At 36.8% G+C, this 23,724-nt stretch overlaps 1 protein-coding gene across 1 annotated transcript in view; it reads left to right on the top strand.

Moving 5' to 3' along the window:
• Window positions 1-23,724, top strand: part of SVEP1 (sushi, von Willebrand factor type A, EGF and pentraxin domain containing 1) — a 200,005-nt gene that overhangs the window by 67,128 nt on the left and 109,153 nt on the right. Inside the window, exons 4-8 of the mRNA XM_040239945.1 lie at window positions 4,520-4,678; window positions 5,628-5,807; window positions 11,063-11,242; window positions 18,872-19,069; window positions 21,859-21,977. Of these exons, the coding sequence (XP_040095879.1) occupies window positions 4,520-4,678; window positions 5,628-5,807; window positions 11,063-11,242; window positions 18,872-19,069; window positions 21,859-21,977 (836 nt within the window). The remainder of the gene's footprint in view (window positions 1-4,519; window positions 4,679-5,627; window positions 5,808-11,062; window positions 11,243-18,871; window positions 19,070-21,858; window positions 21,978-23,724) is intronic.

Here is a 23,724-nt window from a genome sequence, read left to right as displayed (position 1 = left end):
ACTGAGGGACCAGTGACATGATTTTGTGAAAATCTGAAAGAGAGGTGATGAGTTCAGATCTAAAAGAAGAGAAATGCAGATGGAGAGAGAGGCGAAACTTGGAGGGTTTCTAAGGAGTAAAATCCAAACAACATGGTTTTCATGTCAATATTGAAAGAGATGGAAGGAGAAGGAGAAATCAAAGTGATCTCTGAGGTCAGAGAAGTAGTAACTGTGAAATGAAACATATACGTTTGAGACAATGACTTTCTCATACATAATTTTCATTTACTTTGAATGTTTTGGCACAGTACCTATTCAGTGTAACAAAACAAGAAAATGTAGATCAGCAAAAATAAACAACCTTGGAAGCCTCATAATTCTGTCATGAATATATACTATGTGTGTTAGTTGCTCAGTCGTGTCTGACTCTTTGTGACCCCATGGACTGCCAGGCTCCTCTGTCCATGGGATTCTCCAGGCAAGAGTACTGGAGTGGGTTGCATTTCCTACTCCAGGGGATCTTCCTGATCCAGGGATCAAACCTGGGGCTCCTGCATTGCAGGCAGATTCTTTACCATCTGAGCCACCAGAGAAACATACCGTGTGTACATAACCTTATAGATTTGTATACATTTTTTAGGCAAAAGGTCATACAACACATATGGTGTTTGCGACATGCTTTTATTTACACTTGACTACACAATTTTATTGACTTTCCTTGTCAACAGTTGTATTTTTATGGCTAATATGCCACTGGATGGATATGTCATAAGAATTTAACAGACCCTTCATGTCTTGACATTTGTGTTATCTCCAGGCTGTGTAATGACAAACAATAACTATACATACTTATGTATATAATTAACAATTATACATACTTATTGTGTAGGTAGAAAAGGTTGACTTTCCCTTGGACAAATTCTTAGAAATGAATTGCTGTATCAAAAGAAGGGCTCCATTTGAGGGTTTTAGTGTGTACCCTCAGGTTTCCCTACAAAGTGGGAGAAAGCCTGTTTGCCCACATGCCTGCCAAGAATGGGAATGGGTATTAATATCCTTTCAATTTTTTTCAAATTAAAAAGTAGTCACTAGTTTGCATTTCTTCATTATAAGTGAGGCTAGACTATGTATGCAACAATTATTGGTCATTGTCATTTCTTTAATCTCCAGCTATTTTGTTCTTTGTTAACTTTTCTGTTGAAGTTATTCTATTTTTCATATGTTAGAAAAAGCCCTTTATGTATTAAACTTTTATTTCTCCTTAAGGTAGTAACTTATTTGCTTCTTGCAGATTTTTTTGAAATATTTAACATGTCTTGGTACATCCAGTTATTTTTAACCTATTTTTCTGACTTGTTTTAAGTTTATATCTTATCAACCCATGGGTTAAATTAACCCATTACTGTTATTGATGGTAAATAATATGTTTGGTTTTACTTCCATTACCTTAGTTTATGATGTTTTATTATTAATTCTCTCTGCTGTTTTCTTGTCCTGTGTTTTTATATCTTTGTTATTTGTGGTTTTTTCCTCCCCCACTGATTTGATGGTTGTGCACTTTTTCTATTCATAGTTTTGTGTATTCTTTGTGTCCAAATTTAAACCTGTTTTTCTTTCACTTTTATCATATTGGTGTATATGAAATGAGAACTTCACCTTTTCCTCTTCCCAGCTATCTCCCAGTTTCTCTCAGATTTTAAATCTTTTTTCTTTGTACTATGTAAAGATTATTTTTTTCCCCTTGGATTATATATATTTTTAAGAAGGGGCTTTATTTGACACTTGTTTTCATTTTTGTAATTATTTTAGCAATATACTACATGTTCCACTACTTTCTTAATCTCAAGCAATTTTTTCAATACCATTTTTCTCAAGTATGAATTCTTTATTTTGACTTCTTTTCAATCAGTGAAATACATATTGATTTCCAGAAGCCATGCACATTCTCACGTGTCTTTCTCTTTCCTCATATTTGCCAATAGTTTGTCCAAATACAGAATTTGGGGTTCAAAATATTTTTTCCACATAGCTATATTTCTTATTCTTTTTCCTTACATTTGTTTTTGCACAGGAGAAGTGAAATGTCAGTTTGATTTTTGTTTCTTAGTTGCTTGTGATACTTTTCCTTTATTCTAGGTGTGAAATACTCTTTATTAATTTTGCTTGGAACTTGATGAGTTTTTATGGCACTAAAACTTCAAGTAAAGAGTATTTTCTTACATTAATATTACAACTTATCCAAGGTCTACTCAATTCTGTTGATGTGGAATTTTTTGGCTACTTTTTGCTGCCTCTAATGACAACTTTAATTTTGCTACTTTTAATTTTACAGTTTATGTTTTCTTTTCCATCTTTGTATTTCTCTTAATCATTTTCTCCTACAGCTGCTGACTTCTGTTTAAGGGAGTCAGTGTTGTCTTGCATCTTTGTGAAGATCTGTGCAAATATTTATTGAACTTTTTATAGAAATGAATATTCAGAAATATGAATAATTCAATATTTAATGTTATGATGCTTTGAAGTCATGTTCCCCTTTTTCCTGCTGAAGTGCTTTTCATAAGTCACACATCATTATAAATATTTATAAAATAGTTATAAATTTATAAAAACATTTATGAAATGTTTCTTTCATTCTTAAATAGCTACAGATTTATCAAGTTCTGGAATTTTCTACTATATACATGGGAAAATGTTCTTTCATTTTTAAATATAATCAAGAATGTTAGAAACATGAGTACTTTTTCTAAAAATAACATAACATTATGAATCTTCTGTCTCAACGCTGATTGTTTCTGGTTTTAGCATTATAGTTGAAACAAGGACTTTTGCATCCAGGAGACCTGGGTGTGAGACATAGAAAATGTAGTGATAAAGAACGTGGCTTCTGGATCCAAATTCTCCTTGTTCAGATCTCAGCTTTGTCACTTACTATATAATTTTGTCTAGTTATTTAATTTCTTAGTGGTTTAGTTTTCTCATCTGTAATATGAGATAAATGATACTTCATAGTGTCATTTCTATGATACTTCTTAAAGAGATTTAAAAGATAATTTACAAAATACGTGGAACAGTCCCTGGGACATAGTGAAAAATGCTGTATAAATATTTGCAGTAAAATTCTAGCGCAGATTTTCATCTCAATTTTGTTGTAAACCTTAAAAAAAATCTTTAAATAAAAAAATAAGCCAGAGCTTATCTACCTAGAAACAGGCCTTAAACAGGAAGAAGAAAAGTTTAAATGTATTTAATTTAAAAATATTTTGCTTGCTAATTACAACCAAGATTAATGTGTTGAATTTTCAATATAAAAATATAATAAGCCAATGTTAAGTACTAAAAAAAAAAAAAAAAACCTCATAGCTCTATAACCTGTTTTTTTTTGTTGTTGTTCTGTAACCTTTTAACTGAGTAACTTTAGCCTAATCATCAGGTTACTCTAAGCCTCCATTTTCTCTTTAAAATGGACACAGTACTAATAAAAATAATGTACTTATTCATAAAAATATTAGTAATTGTTAATATTAATTAGTATTGTGAGTATTAAATGATATCATTTATATCAAACAGCATCACACATAAGTGTGCATTCCTTGGTTGTAACTTTGTAAAAACGGTCTAATGCTTATTTGACAATGCTACATTTATTCGGCTTCACGAGGCACTGCAAGTTTTATTTCCACAATTCCTTCTATTATTGAATTCTTAATTTTCAGTTATTTTACAGAAGTGTAACTCTAAAGAGAGTAAATATAGGTTCAAAGCCACATTGTTGGTGCAAAGGGAAGATATGAAGCAAGGTCAGTTAGATCCTGCTTTCATCTTTTTTTTCCCCCCTGAGCCTGGGAAAAGCAGAGTCTGTGATTCTCTTTCCATCAAAGGGCCTATTTCTCATCAGTAGGATCGTTTCCCTCAAGCCCTGTACTTTCTCCTCATCCTTTGTCAAGCACTTTGAACCAAAACCAAGGACACAGTAATTCTGTTCCACTGGGGGTGAGTGTTAGCAGCGCAGTTCTCGAGATGCAGCTGCAGAGGTTGGGGTGGGGGGTGTTAGAATATGGGTATACAGTCTTTAGAAGATTTTTTGAAGCACTGAGCATCATTGATTCCTTTTAGTCCCCTCAAGTACACTGTTTTGAGTTTTCCTGCAAATCAGCCCAGCCATGTCATGCTGCAGTGTGTTGTGATTGTAACTAATTGTGGGACATTAAGAGGCTACTTCACCCACTCCACTGTTCTTGCCTGGAGAATCCCAGGGATGGAGGAGCCTGGTGGGCTGCCGTCTATGGGGTCACATAGAGTCGGACATGACTGACGCGACTTAGCAGCAGCAGCAAGAGGCTACTTCATAACCTGCAGATTACAAACTACATCACTCTAAAAAAGAAAAAAATCTTGTTTTCTCTCCTTGCTTGAATTGTACAATTATTTCTATGGAAAGCTATTGTTTGGGATTCTTCTTCCCCCAGTCAGTTTCCAGAATGTTGTTCGCTATCCACTGACATATCACATAAAATGGACTTCCCTGGCTTACCCACAGCTTGCCCATCCGGGACATACAAACCAGAAGGTTCACCAGGAGGAATCAGCACTTGCCTTCCGTGTCCTGATGAAAATCACACCTCTCCACCCGGAAGTACGTCCCCTGAAGACTGTGTCTGCAAGGAGGGGTACCAGGCCTCTGGCCAGACCTGCAAAGGTAAGGATTCCACCGCTGGCAGATAGGAAATATAAAAGCTGATCTCTTTTAGGGAAGTAAGGCCAGTGTTTTCATCCAGTTCACTGGGCCTGATCCTCTAATCTTATTTGGGAAAATTCTTTGTTTTTATTATCTAGCATTTCTTATCACTGAACATAGCCATATTTTGTTCCAGAGAAAGGAGGTCTGAGACTCCAGAAGTATCAACTATGAAAACAGACTTAGAAAAGATTTTAAATGAATGTTAAGAGAGGAGTCATAGTTGTTTTTTTTTTTTCAGATAAATATTTTTGGTGGGGCCATGGGATGTGGCATGAGGGATCTTAACTCCCCGACCAGGGATCAAACCTGTTCCCCCTGTGTTGGGAACAAGGAATTCTCAAATCACTGGACCACCAGGGAAGTCTTGAGAAGTCTCAAATTTAACAGCAAATTTGAATAATAAATGAGCTATTTTGGACCCTGGTGATGGTTAAATCCATTTAAAGAAAATATTTTTATAAGTAATGTGCCTTGAAATTATTCATACCAAAAATTAAAAATATTTACTTAGCCAATAATTTGTACAAGAAGCTGTGGGTCCTGGGATTGTGACAGACATGTTTTGCTGGCCTTACTCATTCTTTATTTTATGCTGCTTTAATTGAGAAGGAAAATAGCTAATGACACATGAAGGTCAAGAGCTAGAAAATTTCATATTCACATGGATAAAAAATTTTTTCAGGCTTAAATGTTTAGTCTGTCTTTAATTAGAAACAAATACCTACTAAGCATGAGATGTCAGTGTTCTTCCAAATAGGCATTTACAAATTAATATGCAATAAATGCCAATGCTGGAGGTACTTTTGCTCTGTGTATAAAATGTCCTCTTAAACAGGAAATGTGGGAGGAGAATGCTTTATAGACAAAGGCTAGCTTTGCTTTTTAATTTTATTTCTGTAAATGTTAGTTGTCCACTGCCCTGCCCTGAAGCCTCCTGAAAACGGTTACTTTATCCGAAACACTTGCAACAACCACTTCAATGCAGCCTGTGGGGTCCGATGTCACCCTGGGTTTGACCTCGTGGGAAGCAGCATCTTCTTGTGTCTCCCCAATGGCTTGTGGTCCGGTTCTGAAAGCTCCTGCAGAGGTATGCAGACTGCCACTTCACATTGTTTATTGATTGTCTTGCTCGATGCCCTTGATTTAAACTCTAATGGACCAGTAAATTCTTTGTTGTGTTTGATTTCATGGACCACGGACCACAGAAAGAGAAAAAATTATAGGAAGTTTAGTCAGAACTACTAATAAGTTCAATTGACCACATCGTCATAAACTGTGCCTTCTGTGTTTCTTTTATGACCAAGCAAAGGAAAGGCCTGCCTGGGAAGGAAATGGACAGGTTACCTTAAACCTCAGATTTAAGGCAGCCAAGACAGGGTCCAGGGAGAGTTAGAGGATGGTCAGCATGGGGCTTTGATGTCTATTTTGATGGCAGGATTTGGGGAACCATGCCAGTATCCTGTGCCAAGAGTAGTTAGCCAACATATACATCCCCAGCCTTGACTTTGAATAGACAGCATGCCATAAAAGTTTTGCTGAGGCTTTGACTACTCTAAGACCGCATATCACCTTGCTTACTGCAGTAGAGTGAGAAGTTCTGTCTTCTTGGCTTCTCTCAGCTCCCACACCCATAAGGGAAGCCAGCCTACTCACAACTTCAGGGTCACTTGTGAACCCCAGGAGACATTCGTCTTTGTATTTATCAGCTACCAATACTGAACTCATCTATAGATTTGCTTAAATCCAGGTCCTACTTCAGACTCTTACCTGTATTTACAAAAAGAACAGATTGAACGAAGGGGCCCTGAAAGTAAAGGTGGGGGGATTGGAATCACTGAGATTCAAAGGCAGTTACCATTGTGTTGGTAAAGTAAGATGAGGATTCCAAGAAACGGGATAAGCCTGAGATTGCAGTTAAAAGCCAAATTAATAAGTTAGCAACTCAACCCCAGAAATCCTTCTGAAAGTAGAGCAACACTTGAAAGATTAGAAAAAAGGTGAAGGAATCAAATGACATGAGAACAGTCAGAAGAAATCGACTCTTCGCAGACTAGGAATCCAGAGAGAAAATGGAGCAGAGAAGAATCACTCGCAGAAGATCAAAGAATGTATCTGCAAACTGAAATCTTGAAAATACACGTGACTGAAATCTTTGATACTGAACTTAAAACCACTTACTGAGTGCCAGAAAACAAATTATTGCAAACAGACCCATGTCTGGAAATAATTTTACTGAAACTTCTGAAAGCCTTGGAAAAATTAGAAAATTGTGCCTGTTTCACAGTTAGAAATGTTTAATAACATTGTCTATGAAGGAACAGGAATCAGACTCACCTTGAGCCCATTACTAGCCACTCTAAATTTTAGAAGATCGGCAAATATTTCCAAAATTCTGAAAGAAAAGAATTAGACCCTAGATCTCTAAACTCTGACAAGCGATTGTTTATGTGGGAAAGCCAAGACATTCTCAGTCACATAGTTTTAAGTGGTAAAAAGCCCATTCCTGAAAAAGTTAATCATAAGAACCTCTTAAATATATTCCTGTATAGTTATTAAGGTCTATTTATAATCTCTACCCCTTCTCCTAAATACCTCATGGTAAGAGGTGGAAAGCTTGACATTTTAACTTTCCCCTTACTGGCCTTCCAAAGGAGAGTGAGAAAATCAGGCAGACAATCCCTTTAGGATAAGATCTAGCCCCTGCCTCTTGAACCCTCTACAATCTCCATCCTGACCCTTGAATCCTGTGCTAAAGCCTTATGGCCACACCTGTCAGGAAGCCATCCCTTTGTAAGTTGTTTGAACAGCCTTGATCCTCTGGTCTATAGGGACCTATGGCCCCTATGGATAAACCCTCCCTGTCACCCATCTCCTCTGGGATGGGATGACCTCTAACCTCCATATGTGCATACACAGACCTGTTGTGCCCTCATTCTATCCCTTATGCTCCATGTGTCAGGGTTAGTGAGGAAAACCCGGGAAATAACCCGTCTGTGTTATGGGACAAGAAACTTATTTTAAGAATCAGACCTTATACAATTTTAGAAGGAACTAGAAAGTAGAAGTTTCAGAAAGAGAAACTGGAACCTCAGGAGAGTTACTACCAACCCAAGAATCCAAGCCCAGGCAGCTGCTGTAGTGGAATCACAAGAGAGAAGTGTGTTGGGAAGCCTAGGAGAAGCTTCACCTCTGTGTAACCCCGCCCTGAGGTTCTATACCAAGAACCTAGCAGTGAGTTGGAGCCACCTTGAGTCAACAGGGTTAGCAGTTGAGATGTAGGGTGGAGACAAGCAACAAAAACATGACCTGGAACCTACTGTACATCTATATTTGTCCATCAGTGAGTCTGCCTGCAGTGACTACTGCTTCTCTTCCATCTTCCATAATCAAGTGCAGGTTATTTGATCAACCCCAAACTGGCCCACTGTAAGGGGATTCTGACAGCATTTGCCAGCTTAACCAGCTTGTTACAATATACACCACTGTATTTTTATTAATTAACTCCTCTATCATCTCTGCTAGTCTGTGAACTCATTATGAGCATAGAATATATCTTCTCCAACCCCAGCCAATCCTTGGTTATACCTCTGCTGAATGACTGAAAATCTGAATTTAACAAACACACGTGTTGGTAAGTATTACACTGACAGATACATTGACAAATTACGTTAGTGGTCTTCTGTGTCACTTCCATCATGCAGTTTCATTTTTACAAAGCACGGTTATTGCCTTTTATGCAGTTTGCATCACATAAATAAAATAAGTTTAGTGAAAGTAAAAGCAATGCTCGAGGATGTGAATTTTCCTAAAATTCTTTCCATTTCATCTCTAGTGCTGCTTCCTAACTTATCAGTGAACAAGGTTGTCCTGAAGTCAGGTACTAATTCAGGCTCTTCCTCTGGCTCCTCATTAATAGATTTTTATAGGCATACTTCATTTTACTGCACTTTGATTTATTTTGCTTTGCTGATGTTACATTTTTTACAAATTAAAAACCCCACATTGTTAGATTATGTTGAATGTTTTTAGCAATAAAGTTAATTGTATGCATAGTATGGAGAAACTAGCATTTTAAAGCTCTAATTTAAATCTGACTATAAAGACAGGATAATTTTAGTTGTTTTTTTGTTTTCTTAAAAGTCTTTCTAAAAGTGAGACAGAAATGAAAGACCAGTATAAAATGTAAAACTTTTCACAAATTTCATGTTACATCCTGAATGTTTTGTATTGTTAGATAATAACTAACAGGCTTGATTCTTGTTTCTCTTATACATTCTTCATTAAGGCTATCTCAATTGGGAGATGGACAGAAAGTGTGAGTCTGAGAAAAAATATAGCAATTCGTTCAAATGAGAACCAGAACATGTTCTTAAATTGTCTGCTACCAAGTAAACCGTTCTCTTAAAATACTAAATTGCTGTTTTCAAAAGGCTTAATAAATATTTAAGGATTGCTTTAATATGAATGTCAAACACTTATAGCAGAATTTTCCAGCTTATTGAAATAAAAATGTTTTTGAAGTTGAAACTCATATATAAGCATGTTCCTATCCAAAATGATAAAAATGATCATTCTTGGTTGAAAAGGAACATAAAATATTTAAGAACTAAATAGGATTTATTACATATGCTTTTGTTTTCCCAGAGGAGCAATGAAAGTTTATTAAAACCAACACTTTTGAGAAGCAATATAATTTGCATGTGTATGAAACGCCAGTTCTCATCTACTGTCACTTCTCTTGAGACATGTTGCCAGTTCATTTTGTCCCAAGCTGGAAAGCTGGAATCATTTCAGCAGTTTATTGAATTGAAAAGCAGTTGTTTAATGTGGTTTTCTAGATTTTATATATCTTGATCATAGTAATTTATCTTATTCACTTTTAATCCTACCTGGCATTTGGCATTGTGCTACCTGTGATGATTACCTCAAGAAAAGTCAAAATATGAAAGGCAAAGTATTTTCTATGCCCTTGATGGACACACTTAATAAAAATTCTACTTACATGATGGACACACTCAATAAAAATCAAAACACAGAAGGCAACATAATTATACTCATTTGTCATTAATAATTGACTTCATTTCAAACTAATTGAAAATCTAGGGCTTATGGTTTAACTTCTAATTCTTGAGTTTTCTCTAAGGTGTAACCAATCTTAAATATATCTTTCATGAAATCAGAATTTATATTCTGCCAACTCACATAATTTGAATTGGTTTCTTTTGAGTAGATTCTGTCAAACCATGACTTCAGTTGAATATGCACTGAATATTTTACCCCAACTTCCTTTCCTATTATTTTAAAATTAAATTTTCATCATAAGTAACTACGTGCTTGATAAGAAAAATTGACAAATTCATAAAAGAAGGAAAGACATCTTACCCAGAGTCCCAACAAAGTTCTTGATTACTGCATGGTCTTCTGGATCGGAGGCTGCAATCGGGTGTTGAGTTTGATGGAGTTGAAGCTCTTCCTGGAGTAATCTGGGAAGACAGGTTGTTGTCAGAGAGTGAGGTCCTTGGATTGGTTGTGGTCAGGTCTGGAGGATTTAAGACTTGGAGGGGGTGCTGAAATAAGGGAAAGGACATGATTATTGAAGAAGAAGAAGAAGTGAGGAATATGACTCTCAGGTACTGGAATGATCATCCGTATAGATAATGAAATCACCATCATGTGTGTGTGCATATGTTGTGAAAGAGAGAGAGGGGAAGAAAGAAAGGGAAGAGAGAGAGAGAGAGAAAGAGAGAAATACAAAATTGTCAAAGAATGAGAAATGGCCTAGAAGTCTGCAGACAGTTGGGGGAAAAGGATGTTGGGAGTTTAATATGATACTTGAGGGGAGCTGGAGGTGTTCAGGAAGAAGGGAGAGAGAATGACCCGGAAAAGCAATAAGGAAAAAAGATGACCACTCTCTCACCTTCAGCCCTGTCTGTAAGAAACGACAAGATTTTTTTTTTTTTACTAGGATAAGAAAGGAATATATACGAGTATAAATACACATTTCATAAGAGGTCTGAAAACTGAATTGAACCTGAACTCTCAGAATCACAGCAAAGGCCCATTAAGAGCTGAAAGTCCCTCCCTTTTCAGCCATTCTCAGTCTACAGCCATCATCCCCCGGCCCGGGCCAGACTCCTTCAATAGCTTAACTCTCCCACCTGTAGGCAGAGGCAGACAACAGGAATATTATTTAGGCAATGCATTTGATAAAATAAATACTTTTAGTTATCCCACTCTAATTTTTAAAAATATTGCATTATTTACTGCTTGCAATCTGTAGGCATTATTAAATTTATAATTTTTTCTTTGTCTTTATTGAGTGATCTAATTGTTTTCATATAGTGAGAACATGCCCTCGTCTCCGCCAGCCCAAACATGGCCGCCTCAGCTGTTCAGCTGGAGAAATGTCCTACAGGACCGTGTGCTTGGTCACCTGTGATGAAGGGTACAGACTAGAAGGAAGTGCTAGGCTTACCTGTCAAGTAAACGCCCAGTGGGATGGTCCAGAACCCCGGTGTGTGGGTAAGTTCTTGGTGCCTTGGATGGGTCATTTCTGTAGTGCTCTGGTTTCTCCTATTTTCTGTGAAGACCCGAAACTGAAAACTGGCTCATGATGAGTATAAATACACATCCATCCTGAACACCTCCAGCTCCCTCAAGTATTATGTACGTATATAGATACACACTTATACTCAAGATGCACATAAACGCATGCATATGTACATAGAATGATGAGTATAAATACACACCCATATGTATATAGATATATGAGGATAAATACCCATATGTATATAGATATATGAGTATAAATATACACCCATATGTATCTAGATATATGACGGGTACATACATGAACAAGTATGTGGTTTTACTTCTCCCCACTGGTAAAAAGACTTCTATACCAGAATCCAATTTTCCAAGTCCCTAAAGTTTACAGCTTCTAATAATAATGAGTTTTGTTGTACTTCAGGCACATTTGGAACAGATTTGTTTTAAAAGCAAATGCCATGTAATGCCCTCACTTTTGAGAACAGTTTACTTTACCTTGTTATTGAAATGATGAAATTATGAACCAGTGAATCTTGGCTGTAGAATTCTGTTTCATCAGAAGATTTTTCTTCATTGTCCTTCACTAAGGTCGTGACATCTCACTCCTGTAGTTGGGTCCAGAATGAATGCAGCTTTTCTAGTTTGCTGCTGCTTATACACCGTAGACACTTTAGCAGTGGTAACAACAATGATCATGACCATTATGATCAACAACATGATCATTATGATCAACATGAAATGATGGCAGCCACCATTTAGTGAACCCTTAAAAGGTGTCAGATACAGTAAACCTGGGAGCACTAACAGCTATTTCATTAAATAACCAACTTCCCAAATAGAAAAGAGAACTGTATGTAGGGAATAAGTTGTAATATGCCAGGATCCTAGATGGGAAGATTTTTTAAATTGGTTTCTAGGTTTATTCTAGTATGATCTAGTAGGATCCAAGACTAAGCGAGGTCTCCAGGAAGGATGTTGGGCTTTACTGAGGGATTCAAAAAAGTCGTTGACCCTCGCTGTGCAGGCTCAGAAAGCTTGTAGGGGGGTATAAAATATTAAAAATAATAAGTAAAGTTTATTAGCAATGAGATAGCTGTTATGGCCTACTAAAAGACGTAGGCCTGACAGGCATTGTATTTCCTGGAGGCAGAAGCTACAAGGATTCCTAAACTGTAGACAGACTTGGTTGTAGTTCAGTTCAGTTGCTCAGTCATGTCCGACTCTTTGCAACCCTATGGATAGCAGCATGCCAGGCCTCCCTGTCCATCACCAACTCCCGCAGTTTACTCAAACTCATGTCCATTGAGTCGGTGATGCCATCCAACCGTCTCATCCTCTGTCGTCCCCTTCTTCTCCTGCCCTCAATCTTTCCCAGCATCAGGGTCTTTTCCAATGAGTCAGATCTTCCCATCATGTGCCCAAAGTATTGGAGTTTCAGCTTCAACATCAGTCCTTCCAATGAATATTCAGGACTGATTGCCTTTAGGATGGACTGGTTGGATCTCCTTGCAGTCCAAGGGACTCTCAAGAGTCTTCTCCAACACCACAGTTCAAAAGCATCAACTCTTTGGTGCTCAGCTTTCTTTATTGTCCAACTGTCACATCCATACATGACTACTGGAAGAACCATAGCTTTGACTAGACGGACCTTTGTTGGCAAAGTAATGTCTCTGCTTTTTAGTATGCTGTCTAGCTTGGTCAAAACTTTTCACCCATCTTTTAATTTCATGGCTGCACTCACCATCTACAGTGACTTTGAAGCCCAAAGAAATAAAGTCTCTCACTATTTCCACTGTTTCCCCTTCTATTTGCCATGAAGTGATGGGACCAGATGCCATGATCTTAGTTTTCTGAATGTTGAGCTTTAAGCCAACTTTTTCACTCTCCTCTTTCACTCTCACAACAGGTTCTTTAGTTCTTCGCTTTCTGCCATAAGGGTGGTGTCATCTGCATACCTGAGGTTATTGATAAGCTTAGACTTAGTTGGCGTAAAACTAAAACAAAGGGAGTTAGCTTCTCCAGATATTTCACAGAATTAAATGAAAATGATGGATCTGTCCACCATAAAAAGGATGGTTTAGCAATGGAACATTAAATTGTAATAAATCCCTTTTGTTGGAAAGTTTTCTCCCTGGATTAGAATTTGTATCTATTAATGTTTACTCCCAGGAATCATCTATGGTTCCATAGCTGAGCAAGCAGCTTTTCTTGTGAGGGACCCAGTCTTGTATTAAAAGTGGTAACATATTTAATAAGGTTGCTCTGGAGTTTTTCTTTAAAACTTTAATTCTTAAGTTTAACTTAAATTTTTTAAATGCTTTAAGCTTTAAGAATTCTCTTTAAAATTTTTGTACCCATCTCGGTAATGATTTAAAGCAGAATTCGATTTGAAGTTAACCATCCTTATTTAATATAATTTATTGGGGAACAACTCCCTGTAGCCCCCAAATTCTGACAATAGCCGTAATTACTATGAAATTTTCCACTTAAACATTGATGGACATGAATAGAAAGTGTATTAGGGATTTCCCTGGTCATCCAGTGGTTAAGAATTTGCCTTCCAATGCAGGGGACTCGGGTTCAACCCTTGTCTGGGAAGTAAGATGCCACATGCGTCAGGGCAACAGAGCATGCGGGCTCAATAGTTGTGACACACTCTGGGAACCACAAGCCACAACTAGGAAGAGGCCCGTGCACTGCAACAAAAGATCCCTCATGCCACGGCTAAGACCTGATGCAACAAAGAAGAAATAAAATAATTAATTTTAAAAAGAGTATTGAGTAGACAGTTGCAAAATAAGAAAATTCTGAACATGAAGTACAATGAGAGAAATCTTATTCTTACCATCGTCAGACAAATATGAACACACGGTAATTAATAGGGTAGATTTATGGTACAAGGATGCACAGAACAACGGAAGCAAACACGCCTCAGAAACAAACATTAGTTTGTAGAAAAATACAGTATTCAGTAAGGAAAATTTTAGATATCAGTAGGGGAAAAGCTTATCTAAAAATTAGTTTGGACTCTTGCTTCGTTTAAAAAACTTAAGTTCAATTAATTTTATTAATTAAAGGAGGCAGGTTAAGGAGTGAAATGTAGGAAAATGGGCAAACTACGGATTTTAACAGAGCATAACTTCCTAAAAAGAAAAGAACAATAGATCTGAATATATAAAGCTTTACATTTCAGTACTTCAGACATAAATTCTCTATATTTAAAATGCAAACAAGAAAAAGGAAAAGTTATTTGAAACACATATAAAAAAGTCAAGGTCCTTAACATTTTCTGACATATGAAACTAGACCAAAACACAAAAATATGAAGACTCCAAAGAGGGATAAAGAATTAAATGGACAAAAGAGACATTTTAAAAATACAATTAAAAAAATAACAAAATTGAGACAATTCTGAAACAATAGTTATGAGGCCTAAGTTAAATTATACACTGATGTAATTTCACAGATATAAATATTTTTGTTAAACAGGAAGAATAAAAATAGCTAACATTAAATTAAATACTAGGAAAAGAGTGACTGTAAGAGAAGTTGAAAGAAGCACGTAATAGTGTAAAGGAAGATGAATCATAAAAGGAGATGGAATGCAGTAGAGTGGATGAAAGGAAAATCTTTGAATAAAGTAATAGATTGTAGAAAGAAGAAAGAAAAATGCAAAAAAAAGGAATTTTTCTAACAAGCTATACCAAAGGACTATATAGAGGTTTGAGGTTTTTAAAATAATGAAACACCATTTATGATGCATGATTTTCTAAGAAAATGAAAACTGTTAAATGAACCAAGAAGAAAAGTAGAAAAGCAAATAAATACTTACCTATGAGTGCTTTACAAAGTAGTGGAAAGATCAGAGTGTACTTAGTTATTGCTTTTGCTGTTTAGTTGATAAGTCATGTCCCACCCCATGGACTGCAGCAAGCCAGGCTTCCATGTTCTTCATTATCTCTCAGAGTTTGCTCAGATTCATGTCCATTGAGTCAGTGATGCTGTCTATCTCATCTGTCGCCCCTTCTCCTCCTGCCCGCAATCTTTCCAAGCATTTGAAAATGACTGAGGAAAATATGAAACTCTTTCAAACTTTTAAAATGAAACAATTCTTATACCATCTAATTTGGCCCAAAGAGTGGAAAATTAATCAGTTCATACTATCCAGCTATTATTATTCTGTTGCCAATCTGACAACTTTTACCAAGAGGAAAAAATAAAACTATGACAGCAAATATACTAGCAATCCATACTCGAAAGATTGGTTTGCCAGGATGTGTAAAGGTTTATCCTAGGAATGCAAGAAGGGTTTAAAATTAGATATTCTATTAACATAATAAATTACTTCATAACAAATAGGAAAAATTCATATGGTTGCTCAATATAAGATAAAAATGTATTCATTATCATTTAAAACACATTTTTGGTAAAATTCTTAGAAACTCATTGATAACTGACATTAAAAAAGTTCATCTTCTGTATCTACTTTAAAAATGTGGACAGTCTTATTAAATCTGGAAAACGAAAAGGATGCTAGAATCATCCATGTTGTTTAGTAAGATTGTCTAAGATTTAGCTCTTGTAATAAATCATAAGGTTAGAGCTTAGAGGATTCAAAATCATCGTTTGTAAACTGTGTGTCTGCCTCTAAAATAAAATGAAACTACTAAAAGACTGAGAGTCCATTAAAGTCTTAAGAATACCAAATAACTCCTCTGTATAAATGATAAACAGAATATGTAATGAAAAACCACAGAGATCTGTATAAAATATAAAATATGTAAGAATAACCTCAAACAAAAATATATGGAACTTGTATTACACAAACTACAAAATATTGCTGAGATAAAAAGAACATTTTAATAAAATTTTGTCAAAAGGCAAAGTTCTTTCCAAATATATGTATAGGTAAAATGCAACCTATTCAATAGCCCAAAAGAGATTTTCTTTTTTCCCCTTCTTGGAACTGGGGAGTGATTCCAGGATTCATCTGGAAGAATGTGCAGGTAAAACTCACTAAAATAAGACTGAAAGGGAAGTGTAATAAAGAATAGTAAAAAAGAAGTAGTTCTGTTGGGTTTTAAAATACATACTAAATTGCAGAAATGAAGAGTATATAAGAACTGCCATCAGATCAGTGGGACTTAATGGATTCCAAAAGTTATGAGTTTCATATATTATTAAGGAAGCATCATAGCTCAGCTGAGAAGATAAGATTTATTCAACTGATAATATAGGAAAATTGGCTCGCTCCTTGGGAAAAAGCAAAATGAATCAAAATGAAGTATTCGTATGTTTTTAATACACACCAGACACTAATGTAAATACTTTATAGTTTTAAAATATAAATTAAAAATAAAACCATTAAAAGCTAGAAGAGAGTATAGTTAATATATGTAAATATTAATCCATTTCAGAATTTATTAAACATATAAGCAATGGGAAAAGAGTCTCCATTACATTAGAATAGATTAAACTGCCAGTTCAGGAGACATGGTTCAATCCCTGGGTCAGGAAGATCCCCTGGAGAAGGAAATGACAACCCACTACAGTATTCTTGCCTGGGATATCCCTTGGACAGAGGAGCCTGGTGGGCTCCAGCCATGGGGTCACAAAGAGACAGACACGAGACAGCAATGAGACAACAACAACAATATAAAAATTCAAAATGCCATAAACAATAAGAATATTAGCAGGGAATAAAATCTTGATATGGGAGCTAAAAGGATGATTTTCTTAATTTATAAACAACTGTCCTGAAATAAAGGATTTAAAGTCCCATATGTTGTTTATATTTGAACAACAAATTTGGCTCTGACAGTCCTCTTGATCAAAGCAGAACAGGAAATCTGGACTGTCATCTGGTACATTTGTTCTTTTTTGTTCAGTCGCTAAGTTGTGTGAGACCCCATGGACTACAGCACACCAGGCTTCTCTGTGCAAAAATAAAGAAACCTAGCAATTCTCAGGAAAAAATTACTTCTGTTGACAGAGAGGTTTGAAAGCAGTCATTTCAGGGAGAAGGCATGATTGTAGAATATTTGGGGGGCACGCAGGTTCTGCCATTTACCTGTTGGTAACTTCAGGAAAGTTAACTACGAGAATTACTGTTATGCCCCAGCGCTCTTTGGAGAAGGAAATGGCAACCCACTGCAGTACTCTTGTCTGGAAAATCCCATGGATGGAGGAGCCTGGTAGGCTACAGTTCATGGGGTTGCGAAGAGTTGGACACGACTGAGCAACTTCACTTTCATGCATTGGAGAAGGAAATGGCAACCCACTCCAGTGTTCTTGCCTGGAGAATCCCAGGGACGGGGGAGCCTGGTGGGCTGCCGTCTCTGGGGTCACACAGAGTCGGTCACAACTGAAGCGACTTAGCATGCATGCATGCATGCGTTGGAGAAGGAAATGGCAACCCACTCCAGTATTCTTGCCTGGAGAATCCCAGGGACGGGGGAGCCTGGTGGGCTGCCATCTATGGGGTCGCACAGAGTCAGACACGACTGAAGCGACTTAGCAGCAGCAGCAACCAGTGCTCTTGTTTGTAAGTGAAAATAATAACACTAGTCGTTCCTGCATAGAATTAAATGAGTCTGTCCATGTAAAGCACTTAGAATAATGCCTGGCACATAGTAAACACTAGATAAACTTAGTGATTATCATGTGGGAAATACAGACTAAAGATGCTGGTAGTGTTACCAGTAGACATACTACTACACTACACAATAAACAAATGTGTATGTGGGTTCATGTGCATATACACACATGTCTTATATTAAGTCCTCATCTGATTTTCCATTCTATCTCCATTCTCCCTAATTCACCTGCTATTCTTCATCAGTGCTGAAAATAACATCATTAAGAGTCTGGGCCCTAATATAACACAGTGATTCTAGGGAGAGTATAAAAATTTTTCTCAAAATCTGCTTGCTTAAAGATGCCACCATAAGCTTATAAAAATGGAAACTGATTGTTGAATCGTCACTTACCCCATGAAAGATGATAGAATCTAATTCACTATTTTACACTTCAGAGCCATAATGTAATATTCTGCAAACTGAAGATTCTCTATGCAAATGATAAAAGTCACAGTCAGCATTGATTTAAATGCTAGTTAGAAATCTTTTAAAGATTTGATACACTGGTAGAAAACATGAGGTTACTAAAGAGATGTGTGTGTGCGCTTAGTCGCTTCAGTCATGTCTGACTCTTTGTGACTCTTTGGCTCCACTGTGGCCAGGGTCCTCTGTCCATGGATTCTCTAGGCAAGAATACCAGAGTGGGTAATTTTCCCTTCTCCAGGGGATCTTCCTGATCCAGGGATCGAACGTGTCACGTCTCTCTGCATTGGCAGGCAGGCTCTTCATGACTAGCACTATCTGGTTGAGCATAATTAACAATACAATGTTTGTTCCGTGTCATATGCAGGCTCTTCACGACTAGCACTACCTGGTTGAGCATAATTAACAATACAATGTTTGTTCCATGTCATATGCAGACGTCTGCATGCAGACCGATTGTATTTTTCTTGAGTAAAGTGACTCTGTGGCATTTTGTAATTTGTGAGAATGCAAATGATATTTTCTTGCTCTCCTGCAATAGAACGCCACTGTGCCACCTTTCAGAAGCCCAAAGGTGTTACCGTGTCACCTCCCAACTGTGGCAAGCATCCAGCCAAACCTGGGACGATCTGTCAGCTAAGTTGCCGCCAAGGATTCATTTTATCGGGGGGCAGAGAAGAAGTGAGGTGTACTACCTCTGGAAAATGGAGTGCCAAAGTTCAGACAGCTGCTTGTAAAGGTAGGTCCCCACGTGGGTCAAGTTGAAAACCAAATTCTATATAATGATGTATTAGTACAGTGTCGGACTAACCTTCTTTGCAACTTTTGCTGCATACCTGTGGTAAAAGGGTAGATATCACCCCGATACATGCTCTGAAGATTTTGGCTTTGGGATGGTGAATTTACAGAAATCCAGTACCACATGCCAGGCAATGATAGAAAAAAATAGAAAACTAGGGATGATATTAGGGCCAGAAGTCAGATAAGTTTTCCAATAGGAATTGAAAATCTTTGAAGAATTTCTAACTCCTATTAAGCAAGTGAGATTAATTTTTTTTTGAAAAAAGCAAGTCATCAGCACTTTAAAACCTGCATCTCAGTACATTCACAAGAGAACATTGCCAGCTTCCTTACAGCAAGAGCAGACTGCTGTGAAAAAGGAGGTATGGAGAGCTAGAAAACGATCTTAGAAGTAAAAATATAAATCTCTCTAAGAGAAGGACAAAACAGCAGAGTGGAGGTTGTTGAAAACAGTGATTTGAAGAAGCAAATTGAGAATTCGTTCAGAAGGGAGAACTGCTAAACAAGGAATCTGAGTATCCCAGTGGATCAAGTTCAAAAGACAGAAGTTAAGAGAGATAACCAGGAGAAATTGAGAAATACCAGTGCCCTTTAATAAGGAGCTCCAGAAGCACAGAGAGGAAAAGGGATGGAGGGGAAGAATTTTCCTATTAATAGAAGAAAGTTTCCCTGAGCTACAAAAAGGCTTGAACTTTTAGATTGAAAATAACCTCTGACCTTGTTGGTTATCTATTTTATATAAAGTAGTTATATCTGTTAATCTCAAGCTTCTAATTTGTCCCTCCCCCGCCCCCAACAGTACGGTCTTACTGTACAGCTCAGAGAACTACATCCAATATCTTATAATAACCTGTAATGGAAAAGAATCTGAAAAAGAATGTATGTATGTATCACTGAATCACTTTGCGGTATACTGAAACTAGAACAACATTGTAGATCAACTATACCTCAATAAAAAATGAAAAGTACCATTATCAGAGGAAAAGAGTTTGTTGATCCATATGCACATAAACACGAATAATGTGAGTTGAAAAGCCTCTGAGTGTTGGGCAGGCATACTTTCACTACTTTGTGAAATTTTTAAGATCCAAAGTGAAAGTGAAGTCACTCAGTCACGTCTGTCTCTTTGCGACCCCATGGACTGTACCAGGCTTCTCCGTCCATGGAATTTTCCAGGCAAGAGTACGGGAGTGGGTTGCCATTTCCTTCTCCAGGGGATCTTCCTGACCCAGCGATCGAACCCATGTCTCCTGCGTTGCAGGCACACGCTTTACTGTCTGAGCCACCAGCAGGGCCAAAGGTAAGGAGAAAAATCTGAAGTTTCCAGAGAGAAAAGAGGAACTTCACAAAGGAAACAAGATTCAGACTCACACTACGCTTTTCCTTTGTACCTCTAAATGCCAGAAGGAAATGTAGCAGTGTGCTAAGAATGCAGAGGGAGAGTGCATATAAACCTGAAATTCCAAGTTCATTCACGCTATTCTTCAAGTCCAAAGGAAAAATTAAATGCTTCTTTAGATTTTAAGAGTCAATATGCTCACGCACCGTTGTAGGGGGAAGTTGTTGACATAGTAGCCCCTCTGAGAAAGGGAAAATATAAATTGAATAAAGCTTTTAAGAAATAAGAAAGTGAGACACAGATTAATCCGGATATATTCAGCTGCAAGTTGCAGAAGACTTAATTTAATATAACTGAAGAGGATTTATTATATCATAAGGACTTAGCTCTTCAGTGACTGTTGCAGCTATGTGGAATGTTACCACTTCTAATGCAGTATCTGTACTGCAACGTTTCACACTGCAAGTAATATCTTTGGCTTTAATTTGTTGTTTGCTTTGACATTACATTTTAGCATACTAATTAATTCTACTTGACAGTCTGTTTTCAAGTGCAGTCCCTTCCGACCACACTCAGCATTCATTTTTTTCTGTTTATTTCATTCCAAAAGTATTTATCAAGTTCATATTATATTCCAGGTACTATATAATTCAATGAAATAAGAAATCATGGCATTCAAAGAACTTCAGTTATTTGGGGGGAGGAAATTCAGTTTAAAAATGGCAAGGTGCATTATGGCTAGGAAGGACAGAGGGCAATAAGAACTTGTGCAGTGAGCACCTCAAATGGACCAGTGGGTCAGAAAAGCTTCCTGAGGAGCTTGTGTCTAAGCTGAGAATTACAGGACAAGCTGCCTCAAGGAAGAAGAGAGCACTGATTCAGACAAATAAAAGAGCATGAGCAAAGGCCCAGGTATAAGAAGGATCATGGTGCTCTCGCGGGACATCTGATGTGGAGACTGAGTTCTGATTGGGGTTCTGTAAGTGATGAGGCTAAGAGAGAAGCAGGCACCAGTTGAGGAAGAACTTCGGAAGCCATGCTGAAGTACATTAGAAATCCTCTATGATTAGATTAGAATGAAAAATATTTCTTACCTGTCTCTTGTGGCCTTCCTTGATGGCTCAGATGGTAAAGAACCTGCCTGTCAATGCAGGAAACGTGGGTGGATCCCTGGGTAAGAAAGATCTCCTAGAGAAGGAAATGTCAATCCACTCCATTATTCATGCCTGGGAAATCCCATGGAGAGAAGCCTGCCAGGCTACAGTCCATGGAGTCACAAAAGAGTCAAACAACTTGGCTACTGAGCATGCATGCCCCAGTCTCTTAAATGACTTAGAATTATATCACTGCATCAGTATGTTAACTGCTATGTGAATTTTCTGAATTAGACGTGGAACCTCCTCAGATCAACTGTCCTGCAGACATAGAGGCTGAGACTCAGGAACAGCAAGACTCCGCTAATATCACTTGGCAAATCCCAACAGCTAAAGACAACTCTGGGGAAAAGGTAAGGTCTGAGCAAATATTTGTATCCTTTTTCAAATGGACTCTAAATACACTGTAAATATGTGTGCTATTGAAAACTTTCCAATACTCTAATGATTTTACTGTCTCTAGCTGTATTCTACTCATAAATGCAAATGCCCCATCTGATAACAGAATAATCAGCCTTGACTTTTTCATGAGAAATCTCAGATGAAAATCTCTAGAAACAGAAACTTTTCATTCCATGGATTTTTTGTGTTATGTATCCTCTAAGATTACTTGGCTAAAAATTCTTGGCCCTTTACTATGCTCTGAAGATCTTTAAAAAAAAAGAAAGATGGGGAATCAATCTTAGTTCCTATTTATAAACATATCTTTAAAAATATGATCCTGAAATGATAGTCTAAAGAAGATAACAGTGTTTCTTACTCTGCTTTCAAAAACCAGCATTATTCAAAAACACAGTATTTTAGTATTTGCATACAAGAGCTTGAGATAATTATCCATCAGACATTAGAAAAGGAATTAGGAATTTAACACCCTCTTCAGTCCGTACTTTTAGTATTCACATACATGAACATGCTCTTAAACAGTATAGAGTTTTCACACCTGTATGTAAACATGTATGTAAGTAGTGCCATTCAAGGGCACAACAAGCACCACAATATGTTCTGATAATTGTGTTGAGTATATTTAACAGTAGAGATAACTTTTTATAGTGTATCATTTAATATAACTATCACTGTATCTGTATTACATCTCCAGAACTTATAAGTGGAAGTTTGTACCTTTTGTCCACTTTCTCTCATTTTGACTGCCCCTATACCCGTCTTCTGGCAACCACCATACTGTTCTCTGTATCTGTGGTTTTTTTTTTTTTTTTCCTCCACTTGTTAAGAGGGATCATATGGTATTTATCTTTAGGGAACCAAACACTTCTAGGCCTGATTTAAATGTGATTTCTAGACTTGTAGGACGTTCTGTTCTGTAGGTGACGTGTGCATTGCATGCTGGCTCGTGTGTTTCCCACTTCCCATTAAGAGGCCTGTGAACATATACATGATTATCGTCAACATGGTTATTGTCATCAAACACTAAGAAGAGTGCAGGGACATACTTTAGGATCCGTGAGAATTTAGACCAAATGAAGTACCTGTGTGTTGAACTATTTTTTTTTAATACAATTCTTTTAAAAATTGTATTTTAAAAATATTTCTCAAAAGATAAATAGCAAACTAGAGAAAAATGCTTTGAGTTTCTCAAATGTTAGAGTGTTTATTACATATTAATGTAAGTTTATCTTTATCACATAATTTTCAAATGGACTAAGAGTGCAAGCATATGATTCAAAAAGAGGATACATCTATCTCATGCAGTCGTGTGAGAATGTAATCTTACCATGAGACAGTAAGAAATTGGAAATTAAAGCGATGACTGATGCCATATTTTTGACTTATCAAAAAGTAATGATATTTAACATAGATCAGAGAACTCTGAATGGGAATTTTGATACTGGTCCTATGAAATACTATCAGTGGGGATGCAAATTTTTACCATAATCTGGGAAATAAATTTTGTATTACCTATGAGTAAAATTTTAATGAATTTGAGGTTAATCTATTCCTGGAAAGAACAGAAGGACATAATAAAAATATTTTTTTAATGTCTGTGCAAAAACCATTTTTCCTAGTGCTGCTTATAGCAGTCAAGTTTGGGACCAATTTAAATGTCCTTGAATAGATTTTACTTTTTAAAAAAAGCACCGTATA

Source organism: Oryx dammah, unplaced genomic scaffold (assembly GCF_014754425.2).
Source record: "Oryx dammah isolate SB20612 unplaced genomic scaffold, SCBI_Odam_1.1 HiC_scaffold_1, whole genome shotgun sequence".
Classification (NCBI taxonomy): domain Eukaryota; kingdom Metazoa; phylum Chordata; class Mammalia; order Artiodactyla; family Bovidae; genus Oryx; species Oryx dammah.
Note: the sequence above shows the minus strand (reverse complement) of the source record. Positions and strands in the feature narration are given on the sequence as shown.